The sequence below is a fragment of the Acinonyx jubatus genome, chromosome D2, assembly GCF_027475565.1.
Source record: "Acinonyx jubatus isolate Ajub_Pintada_27869175 chromosome D2, VMU_Ajub_asm_v1.0, whole genome shotgun sequence".
Lineage (NCBI taxonomy): Eukaryota > Metazoa > Chordata > Mammalia > Carnivora > Felidae > Acinonyx > Acinonyx jubatus.
In genome coordinates this window covers 45,114,659-45,136,200 of record NC_069393.1, presented here as the reverse complement: position 1 = coordinate 45,136,200, position 21,542 = coordinate 45,114,659, and the positions used below count along the sequence as shown (strand labels likewise).

The following is a 21,542-nucleotide window of genomic DNA, read 5'->3' as shown; positions in this document are numbered from 1 at the left end:
CTCTTGCTTTCTTGCTCTCTTTCTTTCCTTCTTTCCTTCTTTCCTTCCTTCCTTCTTTCCTTCCTTCCTTCCTTCCTTCTTTCCTTCCTTCCTTCCTTCCTTCCTTCCTTCCTTCCTTCCTTCCTTCCTTCCTTCTTTCCTTCTCTCTCCCTCACCTCTTATCTGCCAAATACAAGCAAGCTTCAAATAAGATTTCAAATTTCTTTAGTCTGTTGTTTAAAAAAAAAAAAAAAGTAGGGACCCTAGCTCTACAGCAGTGTGTACCAGAATCCCCTGGAGGGCTTGTTAGAACCCAGACTGCTGCGCTCATCCCCAAACTTACTGGTTTCAGAATTCTGGGGCGGGGCCTCAGAATCTGCATTTATAACCATCTCCCGGGTGATGCCGATTGATGCTGCTGACCCAGGAACCACCCTCTGACAGGTCAAAAGAGAGCTCACAAAAGAAAGGAATAAACTCCATATTCAATACCTTCGATGGCACTGTTTTCCTGCTTTTTAAAGCAGAGCCCTGCATTTTTATTTTGCATTGGGCCCCACTAATTCTGCCACCAGTCTGGAGGACAGTGGAGGGGGAACTTCAGGGGTAAGGAGCCCAGAGGCTGTGCTTACAGAGATGAGTCTGGAATGAAGAAGGTGACATCCGGGGCCATGTTTAATTCTGGCACCACACTAGGACAGACTTATGCAAACAGGGCTGTCCCCAACACGGGAGGAGGCTGGAGGCCACCACACTTACCTGCAGCTCTGAGCTCTCCGCCCCAACCCCCCCTCCACAGTAAGCTTCTTTTTTTTTTTTTTAATTTTTTTTTCAACATTTATTTATTTTTGGGACAGAGAGAGACAGAGCATGAACGGGGAAGGGGCAGAGAGAGAGGGAGACACAGAATCGGAAACAGGCTCCAGGCTCCGAGCCATCAGCCCAGAGCCTGACGCGGGGCTCGAACTCACGGACCGCGAGATCGTGACCAGGCTGAAGTCGGACGCTTAACCGACTGCGCCACCCAGGCACCCCCACAGTAAGCTTCTTCATGATAAAGAGTTCAAAAGCCAGACCCAGTACTTACTAGCTACGTGATCTTGGGCAAGTTGCTGACTTCTCTGTGCCTCAGTTCCCTCATGCACAAAATGCAGATAATTTAAGTATCTACAGATTGGGTCGGGAATGGGGGTGAAGGAATTGGGTGAGACTATGAAGGGGTAGCAGAGAAAGACCCACGATGATGGTTAGTTGAGTATCTTAACTGTGGTAATGGTTTCATGAAGGTACATGTGCAATAAAATTGCATAGTGCCCCCCTCAACACACACACACACACACACACACACACACACACACACACACACAATCAGCTCTGTGGATTGTCCCAAGGTCACTTTCCAAGTTTTGGCATTGTGCTAGAGTTATGTAGGATGTTCCCATGGGGGACTGGGCTGGGGGAGGGTGCACCGGGATCTTGCTGTATATTTCTTTGCAACTTCCTGTGATTCTAGAATTATTTCAAAATAAAAAGGGTTTTCCAAGTACCTACTTACCCCACAGTGTTGTAACATTGTGCACCTGTGACTTAGGATAATACCTGTGTTGAGTACATCATGAAGTTCAAGAAGTAGTATAACAGGGCGTCTGGAAAACCAAGAAACAGAAGATAAACTTATTTTTTTAAGTAGGTTGGTAACCTTTCCAACTAACACGTTCAGTGTGCTTTTCTTCAGCCACCAGACACCTTTTCAGGTAAAATTTGTATTTTAAAATTGAAATTTAAAGCAATGGCTCCAGTTCTCTAGCTTTTAAAAAGTACAACAATAGTACCTTCTCTGAATTTTGTCATTTTTTTGTGTGTATTTATGGTGTATTTGTTGATTGACAACTGGGCCCGTTGTTTCTTAGAAGTGTTTCACCTGAAAATACATCGAGATTATTATTTGAAGGTTTGCCAGTGGTTTACTTCTACACCGCCTGACTTTGCAGACACCTGTGTGTGACACTCACCCGCCTTTGGTGACCGTTCACAGGTCTGCCCGGCCTCTGTATGGTTTGTCCCTTGCACATCTGGCCGTAGACCAGCAATGGGCACATGTTTGCCGACTGAATGAAAGGCCACTCACCAAGGAAGACTTTCTAATTCCTCCGACTGTAATTGATCATGTTCCTGGGGCAGCAGTAGGTTCCTTATGTTAGTATTTTCTTCAGGACAAAGCAACATGAGATTCTTAAAGTGATCGAGTTTCTTTTTCGAAAGGCAGGTGAGAAGGGCACTCTACAGTGTATTGGCCCAATCTTCCTGACACCCTGCCAGGTGGACATTACATTCCTGATGTACAGATGCAGAAACTGGCACAGAGGGGCAGCTTATCCAAGGTCACACAACTAATACAAAGTAGAGTCCAGGGTCTATCCAGGTGGGTCCCACTCCAAGTCGTACCCTTAGCAGGCTGCAGCAGGAGCCCAGGCAGGTGCTGGGTACCACGGCTCTGAGACATGGAGGGGCCCAGACAGAAATTCCTCAGAGAGAGATACACGCACCAGATAGGGCAGGGGCGATGTGCAGGAGGAGGCGTGCTCAGTGCCAGCTCAGAACAAAGATGTAGATAAAATTCTTTACAAGTGATCTCAGCTAGACTAAATCTCGAGATAAATTAGGATGAGGGGAGGAATGTGGCAGGGGATTAGTGGGTGGGGAGGTTGGACGGCCCAGGTCACCTCTGAAAAGCCAAGCCCAGTGAGTCTTCAGCTTAGGAACTTTCTTAGACGAAAGGTCACCCTTAAGTCCAGGTCCTTCCTACACAAGGTGTGGTCGGTGGACCCGCTGCATCAGCATCACCTGGGAGCTTGCCGGGAATGCAGATTCTCAGGCCCCACCCGGAACTCCTGAAGCAGAATCTGTGTGATGGCAAGCTGTCCTGGATGATTTGTGTGCACATTCAAATGCGGGAAGTGCTGCTCTCCAGCAGACCACTGTTCGTGCTACCCAGCCATGGGCCATGAGCTTCTGCAGGCAAGGATCGCACTTGTGACCTCAGAGCCTGGTGCCTGGCTTTTGAAGGTGTTCGATAAGTTAAACCAATGAAGAAGTACTAATTCAAAAGCAGGAAGAGAGCAGGGACGCCTGGGTGGCTCAGTCGGTTCAGCGTCCCACCTCTTGGTTTCGGCTCGGGTCACCATCTCAGTGTCCGTGAGTTCGGGCCCCACGTCAGGCTCTGCACTGACGGTGTGGAGCCTGCTGGGGATTCTCTCTCCCTCCCTCTCTGTCTGCCCCTCCCTTGCTCATGCTCTCTCTGTCTCTCAAAATAAAAAAATAAAAAAGCAGGAAGAGAGCAGAAAGCAGTGGTAGAGAGAGGCAGACAATGACAAGAAACTGAATCTAGCTCTTGGGCTACAAACCGAGGGACAGACTGAAGCCAATTACCCATGAGCTGATTCTGGCCCATAGGAAGTATTTTGTTTGGCTCATGAAATATTTCTAAAAGCAGAAAAAAAAAAAAAACAACTTGTGGAAAACATAGATTTCTGTAGAGTAAATGTGGGTCTGCTTTCTCTGTATAAACAATTAGCAGGGGCTCAATACCAGCTCCCTCTTAGAGCTTGAGTAATCTCCATTTGGCCAGAATCCCCACCACTCCCTACTATACCTCCACCTGTTTCCTCAGTTCATCTTACATGCCTGATCTCTCTATAAAGGTTTGCATCTCTGAACCCTAGTGTGGCTCATGATAAGCTCAAACCAAAGATGGCTAGCAAGTGATCACTGTATATTGGCCGAATCATTCAATACCTCCAGTTATTTGTCATGTGGGGTTGGGGTTAAGGGTGAGGTGTTCTGTCACACTGTCTGAGATCCAGTCCCATCTCAGCCTCTCCCCAGGTCTGTGGTCCTGAGTGAGTCACACAACCCCTTAAAGTTCAGGCTCCTCATCTGTGAAATTGCCTCCATAAAAGCAGCTCTGGGGAAAGCATTTGGTATCATACCCGGTACATGGTCAGCAGTAGCTAATTAGTAGGACATTAGTCGCTGCAGCTCCAGAGAGAAATAACACACAGGTATGCAGGTACTTATTCCCTGCCTTTCTAAAATTTCAACATTAATTATGTTGATTATTAATTCGTGATTATGTTAATTATCAGTATTTCCCATATAAAGGTGTGCATAATACCTAAATTGTTAAGATTCAGTGAGGCTAAGTATTTTATACCCTTGAAAATGTGTACATATCAAAAGCATGAAATAAAAACATAAACCTATGAAATATATGCACTAAAGACATTGCCCCTCTAATATAAATTATTAGGTTAAATTAATAAAATATTCAAAAATAACAGACCAAACCCTATAAAATAAAATTTTAATAATGAACACTCGAAATACTCTTTAATGCTATTCTTTTTTTTAAAATTTTTTAATGTTTTTTTTTTTTATTTTTGAGAGAGAGAGAGAGCGTACAAGAGAGAGCAAGCAAGGGAGGGGCAGAGAAAGAAAGAAACACAGAATCTGAAGCAGGCTCCAGGCTGAGCTGTCAGCACAGAGCCTGATGCGGGGCTTCAACTCACCAACTATGAGATCATGACCCCGAGCCCAAGTCAGACGCTCAACCGACTGAGCCACCCAGGCGCCCCCTTTGACGCTATTCTTGAATCATGAGCCTGTTTTTGTGTGCATGTTTTCTAGCTGTCATGAAATTTTTCACTCTGCCCTGTGAGGAGAGTGTCCCAGGCTAAATTTCAAGCTTAACACCCAATATTACCCTTTCAGTTCTTCATCCTCAAGCAATCCGTCTCTCACTCGATACTTTTGAGATTTTTCTTTTTATCCCCCCTTTTGTTGTTCTTAGCAGGTCCTACATCTTTTCATCGATTGGGAGCTCTGGTTTTATTTCTTCTATTTGTTTGCTTTTAAAGTTTATTTATTTATATTGAGAGAGAGAGCCGGGAAGGGAGGGACAGAGAGAGAAAAATCCCGAGCAGGCTCCATGCTGTCAACGCAGAGCCCAACACAGGGCTTGACCTCACACCCTGCGATCATGACCTGAACTGAAACCAAGAGTTGGACGCTCAACTGACTGAGCCACCCGGGTGCCCCAACTCTGGTTTTATTTCAAAGAAACAGTTTCTGGATTGCCTTCACTTTCTCCAGTGTTCTCCTGGGTAGGTAGAGATTTGAATGCATTAGGTCGATGGGTTGCCTGGAGCAGTTTCCAGGCTGTTGTGTTTGAACGCCACTGGTTTGGAAGGTATTTGAACCAGAACAAGGATTTATGTTGCAGTAGAGGCACCTTGGTTTTCTTCCTCCCCTGTGGGTGATGGAGAAATAGAAAAACATTTTCTAAACAAGTTTACCTTTACTGGATCCAAATTCTACTGTAGTATATCCCCGAGTGTAAATTATCCTGATATGTGTGTGTGTGTGTGTGTGTGTATGTGTGGATACACACACACACACACACACACACACATATATATATCTCACAAATATATATATATCTCACAAAAATACCCATAGTTCAGCACGTTTTTTAAAGCATGTTATTCTGTTACACTATATGTTCACTAACTTGGATTTAAATTTTAAAAATTTGGGGGCACCTGAGTGGCTCAGTTGGTTGGGCGTCCAACTTTGGCTCAGGTCACAATCTTGCAGTTCGTGGGTTCGAGCCTGCTTTGAATTCTCCGTCTCCCTCTCTCTCTACTCCTCCCCTGCTCACGCTCTGTCTCTCTTTCTGTCCCTTCCTCATTTGGGCTCTTTCTCTTTCTCAAAAATAAACATTTAAGAAAATCTAATTAAAAAAATTTGTTTAAAGCACGTTATTCTGGAATAACAATATTAAGAACTAGGGTTATAATCAGTTAAAAGATTCCAGATTTGGAGGTTCTTCTGAAGGTCAGTGACATCTTTCTGGGTCCCTAGGGCACAGCCCGCCCTGATGCTTTACTGAGTGCGAGGAAACAGCTGGGGAGACCAAGGCTTAGAAAGGAAGGAGATCAGGGACACCTGGGTGGCTCAGTCCTCAAGCGTCTGACTGGCTCAGGTCACGATCTCATGGTTCGTGAGTTCGAGCTCTGCAATGGGCTCTCTGCTGTCAGCACGGAGCCTGGAACCTGTTTCAGATTCTGTGCCTCCCTCTGCCCCTCCCCCTCCCCTGCTCACACTCTGTGTCTCTCTCTCTCAAAAATAAATAAACATTAAGAAAATGTCAATAAGAAGAAAAGAGGGAGGTCGTCATTGTCCCCGCCCCAGTCCGTGCCCACCGGAAACCTCAGAAAGTGACTTCATTTGGAAATAGGGTCTTTGCTTATGCAATTAGTTAAGATGAGGTTCTGAGTAGTGCAGGTGCTAAGTCCAGGGACTGGTACCCTTAGAAGAAGAGGGAAATCCGGACCCACAGACACACGAGGCAGAAGGTCCCGTGCCAATGGAGGCAGAGACTGAGGTGATGCAGCTGCAGGCCAAGGAACGCCAAGGATTTGTAGGTGATGCCAGAAGCTAGTCGGCAGGCAGGGCTGGAACAGATGCCTGCCTAGAGCCTTCAGAGAGAGCACTGCCCTACCTACAACCTGATTTCAGACTTACCGCCTCCAGAGCTCGGGGAGAATACACGTCAGTTGTTTTAAGCCACCCAGTCTGTGACAGTTTGTTACAGCAGGCCTGGGAAAGCCATGCGGCTGTGGAGTCCGGAAGGAGGGAAGCTACCAGAGCTGCAGGCCCTTCTCTGCAGGACCTGTTTTCACTGACCTTGGGAATCCAGGCCACACTCTCAGGAGCAGAAACCCAGAAGACCTGGCTCATCTTCCTCCCCTCCGGCCTGTCTCCCTGCACCCCCTCTCTGCTCTGATCTTGCACACAGCCAGCATTGACATACCGGCCTGCAGCACCCCACCTGGTGACATCCAGGTGCTGCCTGCTGTCCAGTGGAAAGAACAGAGCTTCAGGAGTCGAAGAGACCCAGGAAGAACCAGCTTTTCTGAGCTGTGAGCACTGCCTTGAAAGTCACCCTGTCTGCCTGAGCCTCATTGGATGGTGATAACAATGGCCGGGATGGGGTTTGGCAGGGACAGTTGGATACAGCCGTATCCATAGCAGGTGCTATGGTACGCAGCAGGTGCTCAATACATGTGAGGACCGCCCTCCCTCCCCGTGGAAGAATAGTTGAGAATCTCAGCGTCATGGAGAGCCAGCCTTCTCCTGACGGGCTTGGGGCTGAACTGGAGCAGGTGGAAACAGGCCAGAAGACACCCGCCGTGGGCAGCGCCTTCCTCTGGGAGGAAGAGGCCTGGAGAGCTGGGTGGGGGACACGGGCCCTCATCACAGATATGCAGGCCCTGGGCTGAGAAGGGGCGTCCAGCGCAGGGGCTCTGGTCCGGTCTCCTGTGTCTGGCACAGAGTGGCGCTCCACAAATAACTGTCAAAGGAATAATGTTGGGAGAAGGAAAGAACAATCGGCCAGATGTGTCAGAGCGCTGTCCGCCAGCGGGCCGCCCCAGGGCCTGCACGGCAGGAATGTGCAGAGCAGAGATTTCTTTTCTTTGTTTTAAATTGAGAGATGCTGATCTCCTTTGTTCTGTGAAGGGTCACTTAAGTGGCCCTCTTGGATATGCAAATGCATGACCAGTAAGCAGCCAGCATCCCAGGATCCATTCTTAACCGGACCTTTTGTGGCTGTTGGTGGTGGGTGGTATTTTTTTTATTTTTTGAGTGGCTTGGCAAAGATTGTGCCCTTCTTTGGCACACGGCAGACGGGGGATTCTGTCGGGAGAGTTGGGGGAGGAGAAATTTGCGGACTTATTTGCACAAAGAGCCCAAGTTTTCTGGAAGGAGTGAGATGGTTACACCAACACAGTGTTTTCACACTTTTTTGACAACAAGAAATAAACATTACATCGCACCCCAGGAACCAGGCAAAGGTTTCAAAAAACGGTGCTGTTCCCACATGCAGTGCCCAACGGCATTTTGTTTTAAGTAGGCTTCATGCCCAGCATGGGACCCAACTCAGAGAGTTGAACTCACAACTCTGAAATCAAGGCCTGAGCTGAGATCAAGAATCAGACACTTAGGCAACTGAGCCACCCAGGCAGCTCTGGTATTTTTAAGTCCATGTGATGCTATCTCATTTTTTAAAGTACTGGTCAAGACCTGCTGAGTTGATTTTATGACCCCCTAATAGGTTGAGTCCATAGTCTGAAAAATACTTCTTGGTTTTGGACTTCAGATCTGTTGGGTGGACCAAGGCCTGGCTGCAGGAAGGGTTCTGAGGCCTTGGAAGGAGAGGCCTTGAGGGTAGTGAGCTCCACCCAGGACTGAGTAACTGGGGAGGTGAGGAACAGTGGTCCCGGGGAGTTAGCAGTTACTGGAACTGGCTTTGACCCAGCCATCTGAGACCTACTGGTCCCTGAAAGTTGTGTGTGTGTGTGTGTGTGTGTGTGTGTGTGTGTGTGTGTGTGTGTATGATCTGATAGAAGAGGTCTGTAGAAGCTGGAGGAGTCTCCCCAAGCAAGAGGTCATGTGCCAGAGGTCCTATGTGTCTCTGGAGAGACTTGGCAGCCCTGTCCCTCCCCATGGGGGCATTTCTCTGGTGCCAGCAGCCTATCCCCACGGGGCTGTAATCTCCTTGCCACCCCTACAGCCACCTTGGGAGGGGACTGCCCCACGCCCACCGTCCTGGGGCAGCCTGGCACCCTGTGGGAGTGACCAGGTAAGGGAATCCAGTCACACCCCAGAGGCCCTGCCTTATCTGCAGGGAGCCCTCCAGGCTGCACAGAACACTGAGGCCTGTGTGGAACACTCCAGAGTTGCTGCTGAGTGGCCCTTAAGTGGCCCTTTGGAGATGCAAAACTCTGGGACATAGGGACTCTACCCATCCCAGCATCTATTCTTGAGATGCATGGTCAACGCCAGCTTCTGCTCAGCAGCCCGATGGGAATCGGGATAGGACAGAAGTGGCCTGGACACTTATCCGCCAGAATGAGAAATGGGAAGCCCAGTCGTCCTGCGTTTTCTCCTTCCACAACTAGGTGGCAGCAGCAAGCACAAGTACTCCACCCCCTTCCCAAGGGCTCTGCATCCCCCTCTCCCTCCTCAGGGGTAAAATTCTCCCAGTCCAGCCCCCCCACCTGCCCAGCACCCCATCCTCTAAGAAAGGGAAAGCTGTTGGGCACTGAATATGTGTGAAATTCTTTTCTCAGCGCCCCCAGTTAATCCTCACAGCCCTTCAGGACCTTCTGCCCCATTCGTGGCCCCCATTGAAGGACTGAGGGTCTTCCAAGATGTTGGAAGTTGGAAGTCAGATCAGACGGCTTTGGCATCCGTTTCAGTATGGTGGCAAAATACAAAATCGCCTGACTGCCTCTCATGGCACCTCATCTTCTGAACCCCAGGGGTTCAGCCAAACCTGTTTCCTTTTCCTGTGGCCTTGCAAACGGACTGTTCCCCAGCCTCCCCACCAGTAAGACAGGTCACATGACTGAACTCAGGACAATGGAATGCAGGTGGGAGTGCGGGTATAGGCTGCTCTCAGCCCCTAAAATCCCGAGGTCTCCCTGCCCCCTATCCCCTCCTCAGACAAGAGGAGAAGATCCAGAGGACACCGAGGTCCTAGAAGGAACCTGGGTCTCCAAATGACCCTATGGAGCAGAGACCCCTCCCCCTCTGCCTTTCATGTTTCTCTGCTTGGGATGGTGACCAGCGCAAGAAAGAGTGTTCACAGGGTTAAGACACTGACATTTTGCAGTTGTTTGGTCCAGTAGCAAACATGAATTACCCGATTAATGTGCTCCTTTTCTGATCTGCAACTTGGGGTTATCAGCACTCATTCTCAGGGTTGTTGTGTCAGTGATGCACGTTGTATGTAAATCGCCAAACCTAGGGGCTGGCACGCTGAAAACAGTCGAAGGCTCACCCGCTGAGGCCCCTCCCCTGCACTGCTGATGAGGCCCCTCCCCTGCACTGTCAGCAGCAGCGAGAGCGGCAGGGATGACAGCAGCAAGGAGGGCTAGTTAACCCCCAGCTGACAGTGCCTTGCCTCTGGCCAGGCAGACCAGACCCCAGGTGGGCCAGTTCATGATGGAGGGTGTCATCTTCTGTGGCATGCGTGGATGCTAGGAGCCTTCTGGGGTGCACAGGTCATGCCGATGCAAATGCTTTGTCTACTAGAGGTTTGCCTCAACTGTGGAGACATACACACCATCAAGGGGCGATCTGTAAATGGGATGCTGAGCTAAGGGGATCACACACACTGGAAGTGACAGGTGAGAGTCCCACCGGAGATAGACACCTCAGTTCAAATCCTGTCTCTTCCACTTACTAGCTGTGGGACCCCAGGTAAATCACGCAGCATCTCAGTGCCTTGGTTTACCCATCAGTAAAATAGGAATGTAATAGGATTCTTGTGGAGATGGAGTTAATATATGTAGAATGCTCACAGCAGTGCTTGGCATACAGTAGGTGCTCAATATGTGCTGCTCTTCTTACCGAAGCAAGTATCCCACTTGGTGCCTCCTGGTCAAGCAGTTGAGACCATCTTCCTCCCCCAAGTTCATGGAGAGGCCTGATGCCACACTCTGCCTTGAGGAGTAGGTGCTACAGCTGTCCAGGCCCCTGGCCAGGGAGCAGGAGCCCTCGCGACCATGGCTGTGGCCTCCTGCTCTTTCCCATGCTGCATTTCTCCTGGGGGCGGGAGAGGAAAGGAAGGCAGAAAGAGCAGGTGGGGGCAGGGGTGGGGGTGAGACTCCAGGAAAAGACAATGGGCTTTGTAAAATCCCTCTCTGGGCAGTCTGGCCAAGTTCAATGGCTTCAGGCCACATGAACAGCAAGAAAAATGTGGCCCAGGAATTTCTCCCCAACGATTCCCCTTGTCTTTCTCTGTGGGAATTTGGAGCTGCAGACACATTCCTTCCATGAAAAACGTCCACAGCAGCCGAAGACCCATTGGCCAGAGCTGGGGAACCCAGCTGGCCATGCACCTCTGGGGCCCTGCCCCCAGTGCCCCACTCCCTGAGGAGTGGGCAGACAAATGTGCGGGACAATGGGCTCTCTCTGGCAGACTTCAGAGCCTGCTCTGTCAGGGACTGACTTCTCCCCAGCACCGCACACCCCTCTTAAGAGGGGTCCAGACAGTGTGTGGAGCTGCTCTTTCCCAGTCTGTCACGCAGAAGTGGAAACTAGTCACCTTGGACAGAATTGCCACCTCTTAGAGATGGGAATTCACTTTTTTCTAAGCCAAGTACTTCCCAACTTAATAGGAAGCTATTTCCCAATGCTCTAAAATTCTTCTAAAACAGAGGGCTGCAAACTACATAAACCCACAGGCCAAATATGGCTTACCACCTGCTTTTGCAAATAAAGTTTTATTGAAACACAGCCACACCCATTCATTTATGTACTGTCTATGGCCAATCTCATGCTATAAGGACAGAGTTGGGTAGCTACTATGAAGACCATATGGCATGCAAAGTTTAAATATGTTTATGATCTACCCCTTATAAAAAGTTTACTGACTCTTGATTTAAAGTAGAATATATTATACTCACTTATTCACTTACCCTCCTATGTTATTCCACAAAGGATTGGAAACAGCTTCTAATGGGAACACTTAAAATAAAATGAAGGTAACACAATAGTAATAATTTTAAAAATTAAGGACCAACAAAAATGCAAATAAAAGTAGATAAACAGGGGCACTTGGCTGGCTCAGTTGGTTGAGCATGCAGCTCTTGATCTTGGGGTGGTGAATTTGAGCCCCGTGTTGGGGTTGGCGTTTACTTTAAAAAAAGTAGAAAAGCAAAATCAGGACACAAAAGCACAGATGTGATGCCTACTTTAGGGCCTTCATACTTGCCAAAGCCAAACTTTAAATTTTCCCTGAGCTTCCTGGCAGTGAAAGGAAAAAGAGAAATGGAAGTCTCATTAAGAGAAAGGAAAAGGCAGACCAGTCCTTATGGAATCCACAGCCTTTTCTAGCACAAAGCAGTATGGACCTGCTTCAAACGTACTCTACCTTTCCCAGAGTCATATGCTTCATTTAAAAAAAAAATTTTTTTACGTTTGTTCATTTTTGAGAGACAGAGAGAGACAGAGTATGAGCAGGAGGGGCAGAGAGAAAGGGAGACACAGAATTCAAAGGAGGCTCTAGGCTGTGATCTCTCAGCACAGAGCCTGACATGGGGTTCAAACTCACGAATCACGAGATCATGACCTCAGCCGAAGTCAGATGCCTAACCGACTCAGCCATCCAGGAGCCCCCATGTACTTCATTTTTAAAAAAAGAAACCAGAACAATGAGTCTGCAAAGTGAATAGTAATGGCAGTGCTGTTGATGAGGGATAATATGGGGAGAGGGGTGCTAGTTAACATGTTTAACCGGCTTTTTACATCCAAATCAGTTGGCTTCTGTGCACTGTGATAAAAGAGCGCAAAATATATTTTGAGATACAGGGTGAGCGGTTGCCTTTCTGCTTATCCTTTCTGTAGGTCTATTTCAGAGCAAAAACGGAAATGGACCAGAGGCAGCCCCACCTTGTCACGACATCACCTTTCAGTGCCTGGCACAAAGCAGGCCCTCAAGAAATGCTTGATGTGGGTCTAGCTTCTCGGGACCTTCGATTTCCCATGAAAAATGAGGAAATAGTACTAAAACTGTAAAGCTTTTCCAATTCCAGAATGTCTGTGAGTCTTGGTGGTGTCCATACGTGTGTGCACTCTGGATTTGGGGCAGAATCCTAACACAGATCAGAACTATGATAGGAGGAGAGGATGAGAGGAGGAGGTGGCCCGGGTGCAGACCCTCACCTCCAGGAGGCAGGGGACAGGGGGCTGGTCATGAGGAAGGTGACCTGTGGTGACCAGACTGCCCGATTCCAGGGCAGGCTGTCCCGCCCACCAGCTGTGTGACTCTGAGTGCTCATGTGGCCTGAGCAGGTGCCCACATCCTGTCCTGTAAAAGGAGTGTGCTGACATCTCACCATCACCGGGCTGTCGTGGACAAAAAATGAGACACCAGTGCCGGAGTGAGGGAGGTTTGGGGCACGCGGTCTACAAAGTGCCTTTGTCTTCAAGAAGTCCCCTCCACCAGGTGCCAGGGCTGCCAGAAAGTGTCCCTGACACTAACAGATGTCCCTGACATTGCTAACAGAGCAATGAGCCTCATGTGGCTCTCCTGCCAGACGCGGTGGAGCCCTCCACCGGGGATTGTTTTTCCCATCCATGTCTCACCTACAGATATGCCTTAGATCTAGAGGGCACTGAATTCAATACCAAGTGTGGTCCCTTCTCCCTCCAAAATATCTCCCAGAGAGTCATTAAGAGCTCAGGCTCCAAAGCAAGACAGGCTAAGTCCCAATCTGAGCTCAGACACTAATTAGCTGGGTGACCTAGTGGAAATTACTTTACCTCTCTGTGCCCCAGGGTCCTTCTCCTTAACGTGGAAATAAGGATGATACCTAACACATAGGACGGCTCTGAATTTTAATAGAATGTGAAGCAAGTAGTCCGGCACGCGGTCACAGCCAGGCAGTGTTGGCTATATTAAAATTATCTATAATTCCCCATGTTTCCGTTGTTTTACTGCATAACAAACTACCCCCAAGTGACTTAAAACCTCTTATTTGCTCACTATCCTACAGTATAGGCAGGGCTCGGCAGGCCCAGCTCGTCTTTGCTCTATGTGTATCACCTGGAGATCCGCTTCCGGGGCGGCCTCACTCACATGGCTGGAGGAGGAGGTTGCTGGCCTCGGGCTCGTTTCTCCGTGTGGTCTCTTTGCATTGCTAGGCTGGGCTTCCTGGAGCATCCTCAGGGCAGTCCTCAACCCATCACAAGGGGAAGACAATAGCAGAAGTTGCCAAGCCTTCTGAGGATTTACACCCAGGACTGGCCCAGAGTCACTGTTGTCACCTGATGGTTAAAGCAGGTCATAGGGCAGTCCAGATTCGAGGGGACAGGAGCACGCAGGCGTGAGAACTGAGAAGTGTGGTTCAGGGGGGGTCACCCTGCTGGCACACGTCCCACCTGGTCTCCCTCTCTCCCCTGCTGTGTTCGAGCCCTGCAGCTCTCAGGCTTCTGCCTTTTGCTTCGGAGTTTCCCCCTGCTCCTGGTCGCCCCTGCCCAGTCCCTACCTTGGCCCAGCGCCAGGCTGATGAGTCAGAATCACAGGCTGCATCATATTCCCCTACCCCAAATGCCCTACTGCACTTTCCCACCCCAGAGCCTAGGTCCTCAACATGATAGCACCACCCGTTGGGAGGACCACTCTTATGTCATCCCCTGAGGAGCTGGTCTCTTCCTCATGTCTCAATGCCCTTCTCAACAACCTTTGTTCTGTAGAGCCCTTCCTGAACCACCACCCCCCCCCTCCCCCCCGCCCAGAACCAGGTCACTGTCCCCTGCAGACCTCCCAGGGTGTCATCTTGGCCTCCCCAGAGCTCAGGCCTTGGTATTTTGTCTTGGTATTCTCAGGTATTCATTATGTTCAGTCATTGTTTGGTACGTGGATGGATGGATACATGGATGCATGGATGAATGAATGATCATTATGGCCCCTCAGAGCTATACCTGGGGCTAAGATGCCGTGACCCCAGTTTTGTCTTTCCCCTGAGCTGCCCAAGGCTGGACTCACACCTTGAGATGGTACCATGAGGGTACCTTGGGTAAGTCAAATCATGGAGGAGCAGCCAGCCCCCTACAGAGAGGTATGAGGGCCAGGTCCTGAGTCTCCTAAGCAAATCCTTGAATGGCCTGGGGCATATCTGGAACCTGGAGCCCAGGCTGCAATAAAGCCAGGATCCCAGCAGCAGCAGGCGTCCTAGAAACAGCCCATATCCTTACTACCAAACTTTGAAATGGAATAAAGCAGTAGAAAGTGGGGGTCTGGGTGGATGAGGGTAGCCCCAGTCCCACGGAGTCTTTGTCCTCCAAATCTGGCATCCGACCCTCCTCCCAGAGCCCACTGCACTCACTTGAAACCCACTTCCTGATTCTGGCTCTGCTTCCCTATAATGTGCAGGATGTTGGCCTTGCAGCTCAGAAAGATGTCTCAGAGCCTCCTACTATTCTGACTAGTCTTCTGGAGTGGGGTGGCTTGAGCTCATCTGGAGCCTTGTACCACTGAGTGATCCTGATGTTTTGGCTCAATTCAAAATGGTTTGAGGTCATGATCAATTCAGGGGGCAGAGCTATATTCAAGGAGCTTGATTTTTCAGGCAAATTCCATGCTTAGTATATGCTTTTCCAGTTGCTGCCCATGACTCTATGCTTAACTGAGGAAATGACATCCATACATCCATCTGCCCACCCACCTACACATCCATCCATCCATCCATCCACCTATCCATCCACCCATCTACCTATCCATTCATCCATCCATCCATCCACCCATCCACCTATCCATCCACCCATCTACCTATCCTTCCATCCATCCACCCACCCACCCACCTATGTATCCATCCATCCATCTATCCATCCTTCCAACCATCCATCCAACCATTCATTTTGTCTCTACCACTTACCACTTCACGGGGCTTGGGCAGTTTCTTCACCTCCCTGAACTTTTGTTTCTTCCTCTATAAGTTGAATGTAATGGCATCTATCTCATACGATTGTGCTGTGGTGAACTGTGATATTAACACTAGAGAATTGCCTGGCACCTGGTAGGAAGCACAGAGTGAATGTTATTTTTTCTTCCCTTTTTGAGAACAGACAGACATGTAACTAGAAAACTATAAAAAGACAATGTATCGTCAGGAACTGAAGTGTGTGAAACCAAAGGCAAGAACACTAGAAACTCTTGCCTGGCTTTCTGTCTCCTGAAACTGCCCTGGGAGTTGATATTTAAAGCCACTTTGAAAAGTCGAGTATCCAAAATATATTTGAACGGTTCAATGGGGATGCTGACCTTCTATAATAGGCTCATTTGAAATGATCCTGCTTTGCTACTTCCTCTTAGAAAGATAAACAAGTAGCCCACAATGGCCGCTGTGATGTTTTCTTTTAAATCTTGCTTTCCAAATGTAGGACTTGGCCGCTGGACAATCACCCGGGGGCTCGCTCCCCGCACATGCTCTCCCTGAATGCAGGGAGCTCTAGCTTGGAATTCCTGGGGCCTCATTAAGCCCGCTGTGACTAAGTGATCTTGCCTGGTGCTAAAACTGTTTAAAATGACTTGGCAGCAGCCAGAAGTCAGGTCTCTCTGTTTTTTCTCAGTTACTCCCTCTTTGTAACCCCCCGCCTACATGTCATGAAGTGAAAACATCTTTCTTTCCGGATCTGGTGCAGGACAACCTTTCTCTCTCCCTGAAAAAGCCTCATCCTAGTCTTTCTGGAGATTAAGGAAAGGGAGGCAGAAATCTGCCCCTTTGTTAATCTCTCCTTTGAATAAGATTTAACTCCTGGGAAAACCTCTTCTCTACTCCAAGTCATTCTTTCCTCCCTTCCTCCCCCCACCCCATTTAACTCTTCTGCCCCAGGCCACAGGCAGCCTCTGCCACTGCTCTCCTGGACCACCTCTGTTTTACCAAGATGGGATGGGGGTGGGGTGGAAGGGAGAAAATCCCAGTCAAGCCAAGGCCATCAGCGGTTCACCACAGCCCCGTTTCGGGGGCAGGAACTGATCCCAGGAACTGAAGGGCTGAGAAAGAAATTAGTATTTTATTACACATTATGTAAATATGCCTTTCTCTTTAAAAATTAGACCATCAAAATGCTAAAGTCTTTTGACACCATCTTTCAACCTGTTCTTGTCACTCACTCTCTCCCCAGAGGGAACCACTCTTTTTTTCTAGGCCCAAGCACCTAGAGCAGTGCCATGCACAGAGCCTAGCTCTCTAGCAGTGTTCTGTAGGTGTGTTTTTATGCAAGTGCTATGAATCCACAGATCTCAAACATTAGGTCCAGCTCCCTATTTTTTAAAAAAATTTTTTAAATGTTTATTTACTTTTGAGAGAGAGAGAGAGAGAGCGGGGGAGGGGCAGAGAGAGAGAGGGAGACACAGAATCTGAATTAGGCTCCAGGCTCTGAGCTGTCAGCACAGAGCCCGACTACGCGGGTCTCGAACCCACAAACTGGGAGATTATGACCTGAGCTGAAGTCGGATGCTTAACTGACTGAGCCACCCAAGTGCCCCTAGTTCCCTATTTTGATATAGTATTTCATTTCATGAAAATACCAGTGTATTTGATAATCCCTTTACCAATGAATATTTTGTTGGTTTCAATTTTTGGCAATTACAAACAAGGGTGCAATGAATGGTCCTGCACAGGATTTCTTGGGCATGTGGGCAAGCATTTCTGTGGGGTGCATGCTGCAAAATGGGACTGCTAGGCCCAGGGTGTTAAGCATTTTTAGTTTTGTTTTGTTTTGTTTTTAATTTTTAAAAAATGTTTATTTTTGAGAGACAGAGAGAGAGAACGCGCAAATGGGGAAGGGGGAGAGAGAGAGGACACAGAATCAGTCTGAAGCAGGCTCCAGGCTTTGAGTGATCAGCGCGGAGCCTGTCGCCGGGCCGGGACCCACTAACTATGAGATCATGACCTGAGCCGAAGTCTATTGCTCAACCAACGGAGCCACCCAGGTGTCCCAGCATTTTGAGTTTTCATAAACAGCTCACGTGTTACTTTCCAAAGTCATTGCACCAAAAGCACCCGTTTGCCTATATCCTCACCAATACTTGAAGATGACAGTTCACGTTTACAAGGCATTTAGCGACCTGCTGGCTGTGTTCTTTATGTATGTATAGTAAATATCTAAATATCTATTCAGGGGCGCCTGGGTGGCTCAGTCGGTTAAGCGTCCGACTTCGGCTCAGGTCACGATCTTGCGGTCCGTGAGTTCGAGCCCCGCGTCGGGCTCTGTGCTGACTGCTCAGAGACTGGAGCCTGTTTCAGATTCTGTATCTCCCTCTCTCTCTGCCCCTCCCCCGTTCATGCTCTGTCTCTCAAATAAATAAACGGTAAAAAAAAAATAATAATAAAAAAATCTATTCATAGATCCATGGATAGATTATATCAGCTCATTTAATCCTCAGAAAGGTCCAGTGGAGAGGTTCTACTATCCTCTCCGTCTATAGACCCGGGAGCTGAGCACGAAATGTTTAACTTGATACTATCAAACCTTTCATCTGCGCAAAATGACACCTAAACCGATGTCACTTCCCTCACTTTTCAGGTGAAGAAACAAGTCTCAGAAGGGAAGTGCTTTATCAAAGTCACCTGGTCCAGCCCAGCCAGGTTTGGGGGTAGCCTGGGCAAGCACGCTTTTACTGCTACTGCAATTGTAGAGTTCAGGTGAGCTGCGTAAATGAGAGCCTCCTCTGAGTGACCCGTGAGGTGACTGCTTAGAGGACGCAGCGGGAAGGAGGCGAGGCACCCTTCCTTCCCGCCCGCGCCGCCCGGCGCGCCCCCCACCCCTCGCTTGGCTCCCGGCGCGCGGAGGAGGGAGCGGGAGACGGCTCGGGCTCGCATCGCGCCCCCTGGCGGCCCCTCGCGACCGTGCATCCCGACGCCCCAGGAGAGTAACGGGCCGCGGGGAGGGCGCCCGAGAGGGCAGGGAGCCGGCGCGGGGCCGCCCCGGCGAGCGGAGATAAAAGCGGGCTGGCGGCTCGGCCGGCGCAATCTGCGCGTTCTCCTATTGATTAGCAGCGTCTGCCCGGAGGCCGGGATGCCCGCGGCGCGGGGCCGGGACGGAGCGTGAGAGCCGGGGAGTGGCCAGCCCGGCGGCCCCGCGCGCAGCCCCGCGCCTGGCTGGGCATAGCCCGCGGGCCAGACCTCGGCCGCGCCGGCCCGCCAGCCGGGCCGGCGGCGGGCGGCGCGGCGGGCAGCGGAGCCGAACGCCTGGCGCGGGGGCTGCCATGGGGCTGTGCTGCTGCAAGGACTGGAGGGGACACCTGCCGGCGCCCAAAGGTAACTCTTGGGCGCGCACGTGCGCCGCGGGTTGGGGACCTCCGCGCTCGGGAGCGGGGCGCGCGCCGCGGGCTCTCTCCAGCTACTGCGGCGGGGGGTGGGGGTGGGGGGGTGGATGCCAGACACGCTTCGGGGGCTTGTCCGCCACTTCTCCGGGGCCGCCCGCTACCTGCCTCAGCCCGGGAAAGGGTTCAGATGTGGGTGCAACTCTCCGAGAGTCCCCGAACTTCGGATAGTGCGTCCAGGGGCTCTTCTGGCTCCGCGGAGCCCGGCTGGGGCCTGGGGTCGGGGCCCAGGGCGGGAGGGGAGCCGAGCGGAGGAGGAGCGCCCGCACTCACGGTCCGCCAAGTCCAAGGCTGGGGCGGAGGAGCCCCCGGCGCCCGGCCCCGCCCCCAGGTCCTCCGCTTTGGGAGCCCGGCCCCCCGCCGGCGTTGCCTCTGCGGCTTAACCGCCTCGAGAGGGGCATCCGTTGTGCTCGCCCGCCTCTGTCACAAACTTGGACCGAGGGGCCCTGACTCAGAGTTTTACAAAAGTCGCGGCGAAACGTGCGAGGGGAAGCTGCTTGTGGAATGCAGCAAGCTCGCAGAGGGCTCCACGCCGAGAAGCTGGCTGTGGAGCCGGCTGCAGCCAGAGGTCTGGCCTCCTTCGGGCAGTGGCCCTTCCGGCTTTTAACCCTTGACTGACTGAACCGATCCTGTTGACTGTCAGAAACAGTGGTGCGTCGGTTTACTGCTGGGCTTCCCAGACTCACTTTACCCTAAACCTCACCTGACCCCCTCCCCCGCCTGCCGCTCATTAAACGTGCAGATCCCCGGGCCCCACCTGAGCTGCCGGATAGGCTTTGGGGAAAGGCCTGGGAAGCTGTGTGTTTAAGGACTTCCCCAATTGACTGCCTTGAGCAGGTGAGTTGGGACGCCTTGCCTGTGAACAATGAGGTCAGTGTAGACTTTTCCAGAATGGGCCCCAGGTTACCGGTACCTTGAAAATTATATTCTGGATCCAGATGAAGGTATGACTGTGTCAAGAAGCTTGAGGGACTCTTGTCCAGGTGATAATGATGCCACCAATGTACAGGTGTGTTAAAAAAAAAAGTTTGAGATAGCTTATAACATGTAAAATAGATAAACATTTAAAAAAAATGAACAGGATTCACATTTAAACAGGACTGATAGAGCAAAGAGAGAAAAGAGACTAGTTGATCTTAGCCATAAGATACTATCTGTGGTTGAGCCTTTCTGCAGCCAAAACCAAATAGGAATTGTGACTAGCTGCGTGGTTCTCATTGCCCAGGGCAACAGTTTTCTTAGCATTTGACTTGGAAAAGGAAAAAAAAGCATTTTGCAGGTGGGGCTTCATGGCTGGAGGGAGGGGACTGAAAGTGAGTGAGTCTTGATGGTTCCAGTAGCCAGGATGGTGGGAGGACTCGGAGGGCAGTGTTTTGCTTCCTGCTGGCTGAGGGCAGGTCAGAGCAGAGCAAGAAGGATTTCACTGGGGGCTGGCAGGATTGGAGCAGCTTTGGTCCTTCCTGACCCTTCTCAGTAAACAAGGCCAGGGGTGGAGCCTGGGTCCCAGAAGCAAGGGTAGGTTTGCAGGGCATTGGTTTGCAGGTATTGGTAGGGAGGGTACATAGTCAATTAGCAGTCCTAGAAGGGGGCCAGGGGCATCTCCTGCTAGCTTTGTCTTATGGGGCTGTGGATGCCCAGGCTACACCCGTCCAGGTGAGGAACAGGTCTGGTGTAGGAATGTTCCTCAAACAGCACCCCCACCCACCCACCCACCCCAAGGCCCAGCTGGCCCCAGCAACCTGGGAGCAGAGACCCAGTCTGAAGAGCCCACATGGTCCCGCAGCCCATGTGAGTTAGCAAAGCTGGCCGAGTCTGGAGTGAGAGCAGGTAGGGGCCACTGTGATGCCTGAATGTGCATGCCCTGTCCAGAGCTGGTGGCCAGCCAGCCACTGCCAGGCAGGAAGGATTTTCTGTGGTTCAAGGAAGGCAGATATTTGGGTTTTTAAATGTAAAATCTCCACAAATGATTAGATGTTGTTGCCTCATTTAACAAATGTTGGTGTTTGGACCATTGTTCAGAACGAGTTCTGCCTGAAACAGGGAGGGGGGGGATGGTTCCTTAGGCAGATAACCTTAGAAATCATGGGTTCTTGGAAGGTTTTTCACTGCCAGACTTCTCAGAGCTTTTAACACATTGGTGCAATTGTGTACCTCCAAGTTGGGTAGATAGTAGGTACAGTCTCCAAACCTGTACCCGGGGAATCTGCCTTTCACGGAGCATCTCACAGCACCCGTGTCTTTGGACACACTTTGAGAAAATGCTGCCTTAGACGTTAAACTGATTTCAGTTGTCACAGCAGGGACACGGCACATCTGTTTCCGAGGGGTGTGTTGTGTGTTTCGCCGCTGCCCCTACCTGAGTAGGAAGCTCTCTGACTTTCCAGACTAGAAATGTGTAATAGGTATTTCATTTAAGAAAAGATCGGAAGAGAGTCCATTAGTTCCTCCGTGACTTAAAATTTCCCAAGATGAGAGCTGTTGTTAATGGATTGTGTTCTTGGCTATTTCTGAAACAAAACTTTTAGGACAGAATATTTGACTGTGCTATCCCTGTGTGAAAGTATACTTGACAAAGCAGGAAAGCTCAGGTAATCGATCCCAT

At 50.2% G+C, this 21,542-nt stretch overlaps 1 protein-coding gene across 7 annotated transcripts in view; it reads left to right on the top strand.

The window, feature by feature from the left end:
• Positions 1 to 21,542, top strand: part of ARHGAP22 (Rho GTPase activating protein 22) — a 174,292-nt gene that overhangs the window by 88,778 nt on the left and 63,972 nt on the right. The window contains exon 1 of one of the 7 annotated variants that reach the window (XM_053206799.1): positions 17,975 to 18,875. The exons of the other annotated variants lie outside the window; for them this stretch is intronic. Within the exon in view, the coding sequence (XP_053062774.1) occupies positions 18,824 to 18,875 (52 nt within the window). The 5' untranslated portion in view covers positions 17,975 to 18,823. Of the gene's footprint in view, positions 1 to 17,974; positions 18,876 to 21,542 lie in introns of those variants that run through there. 7 annotated transcript variants of the gene reach the window in all.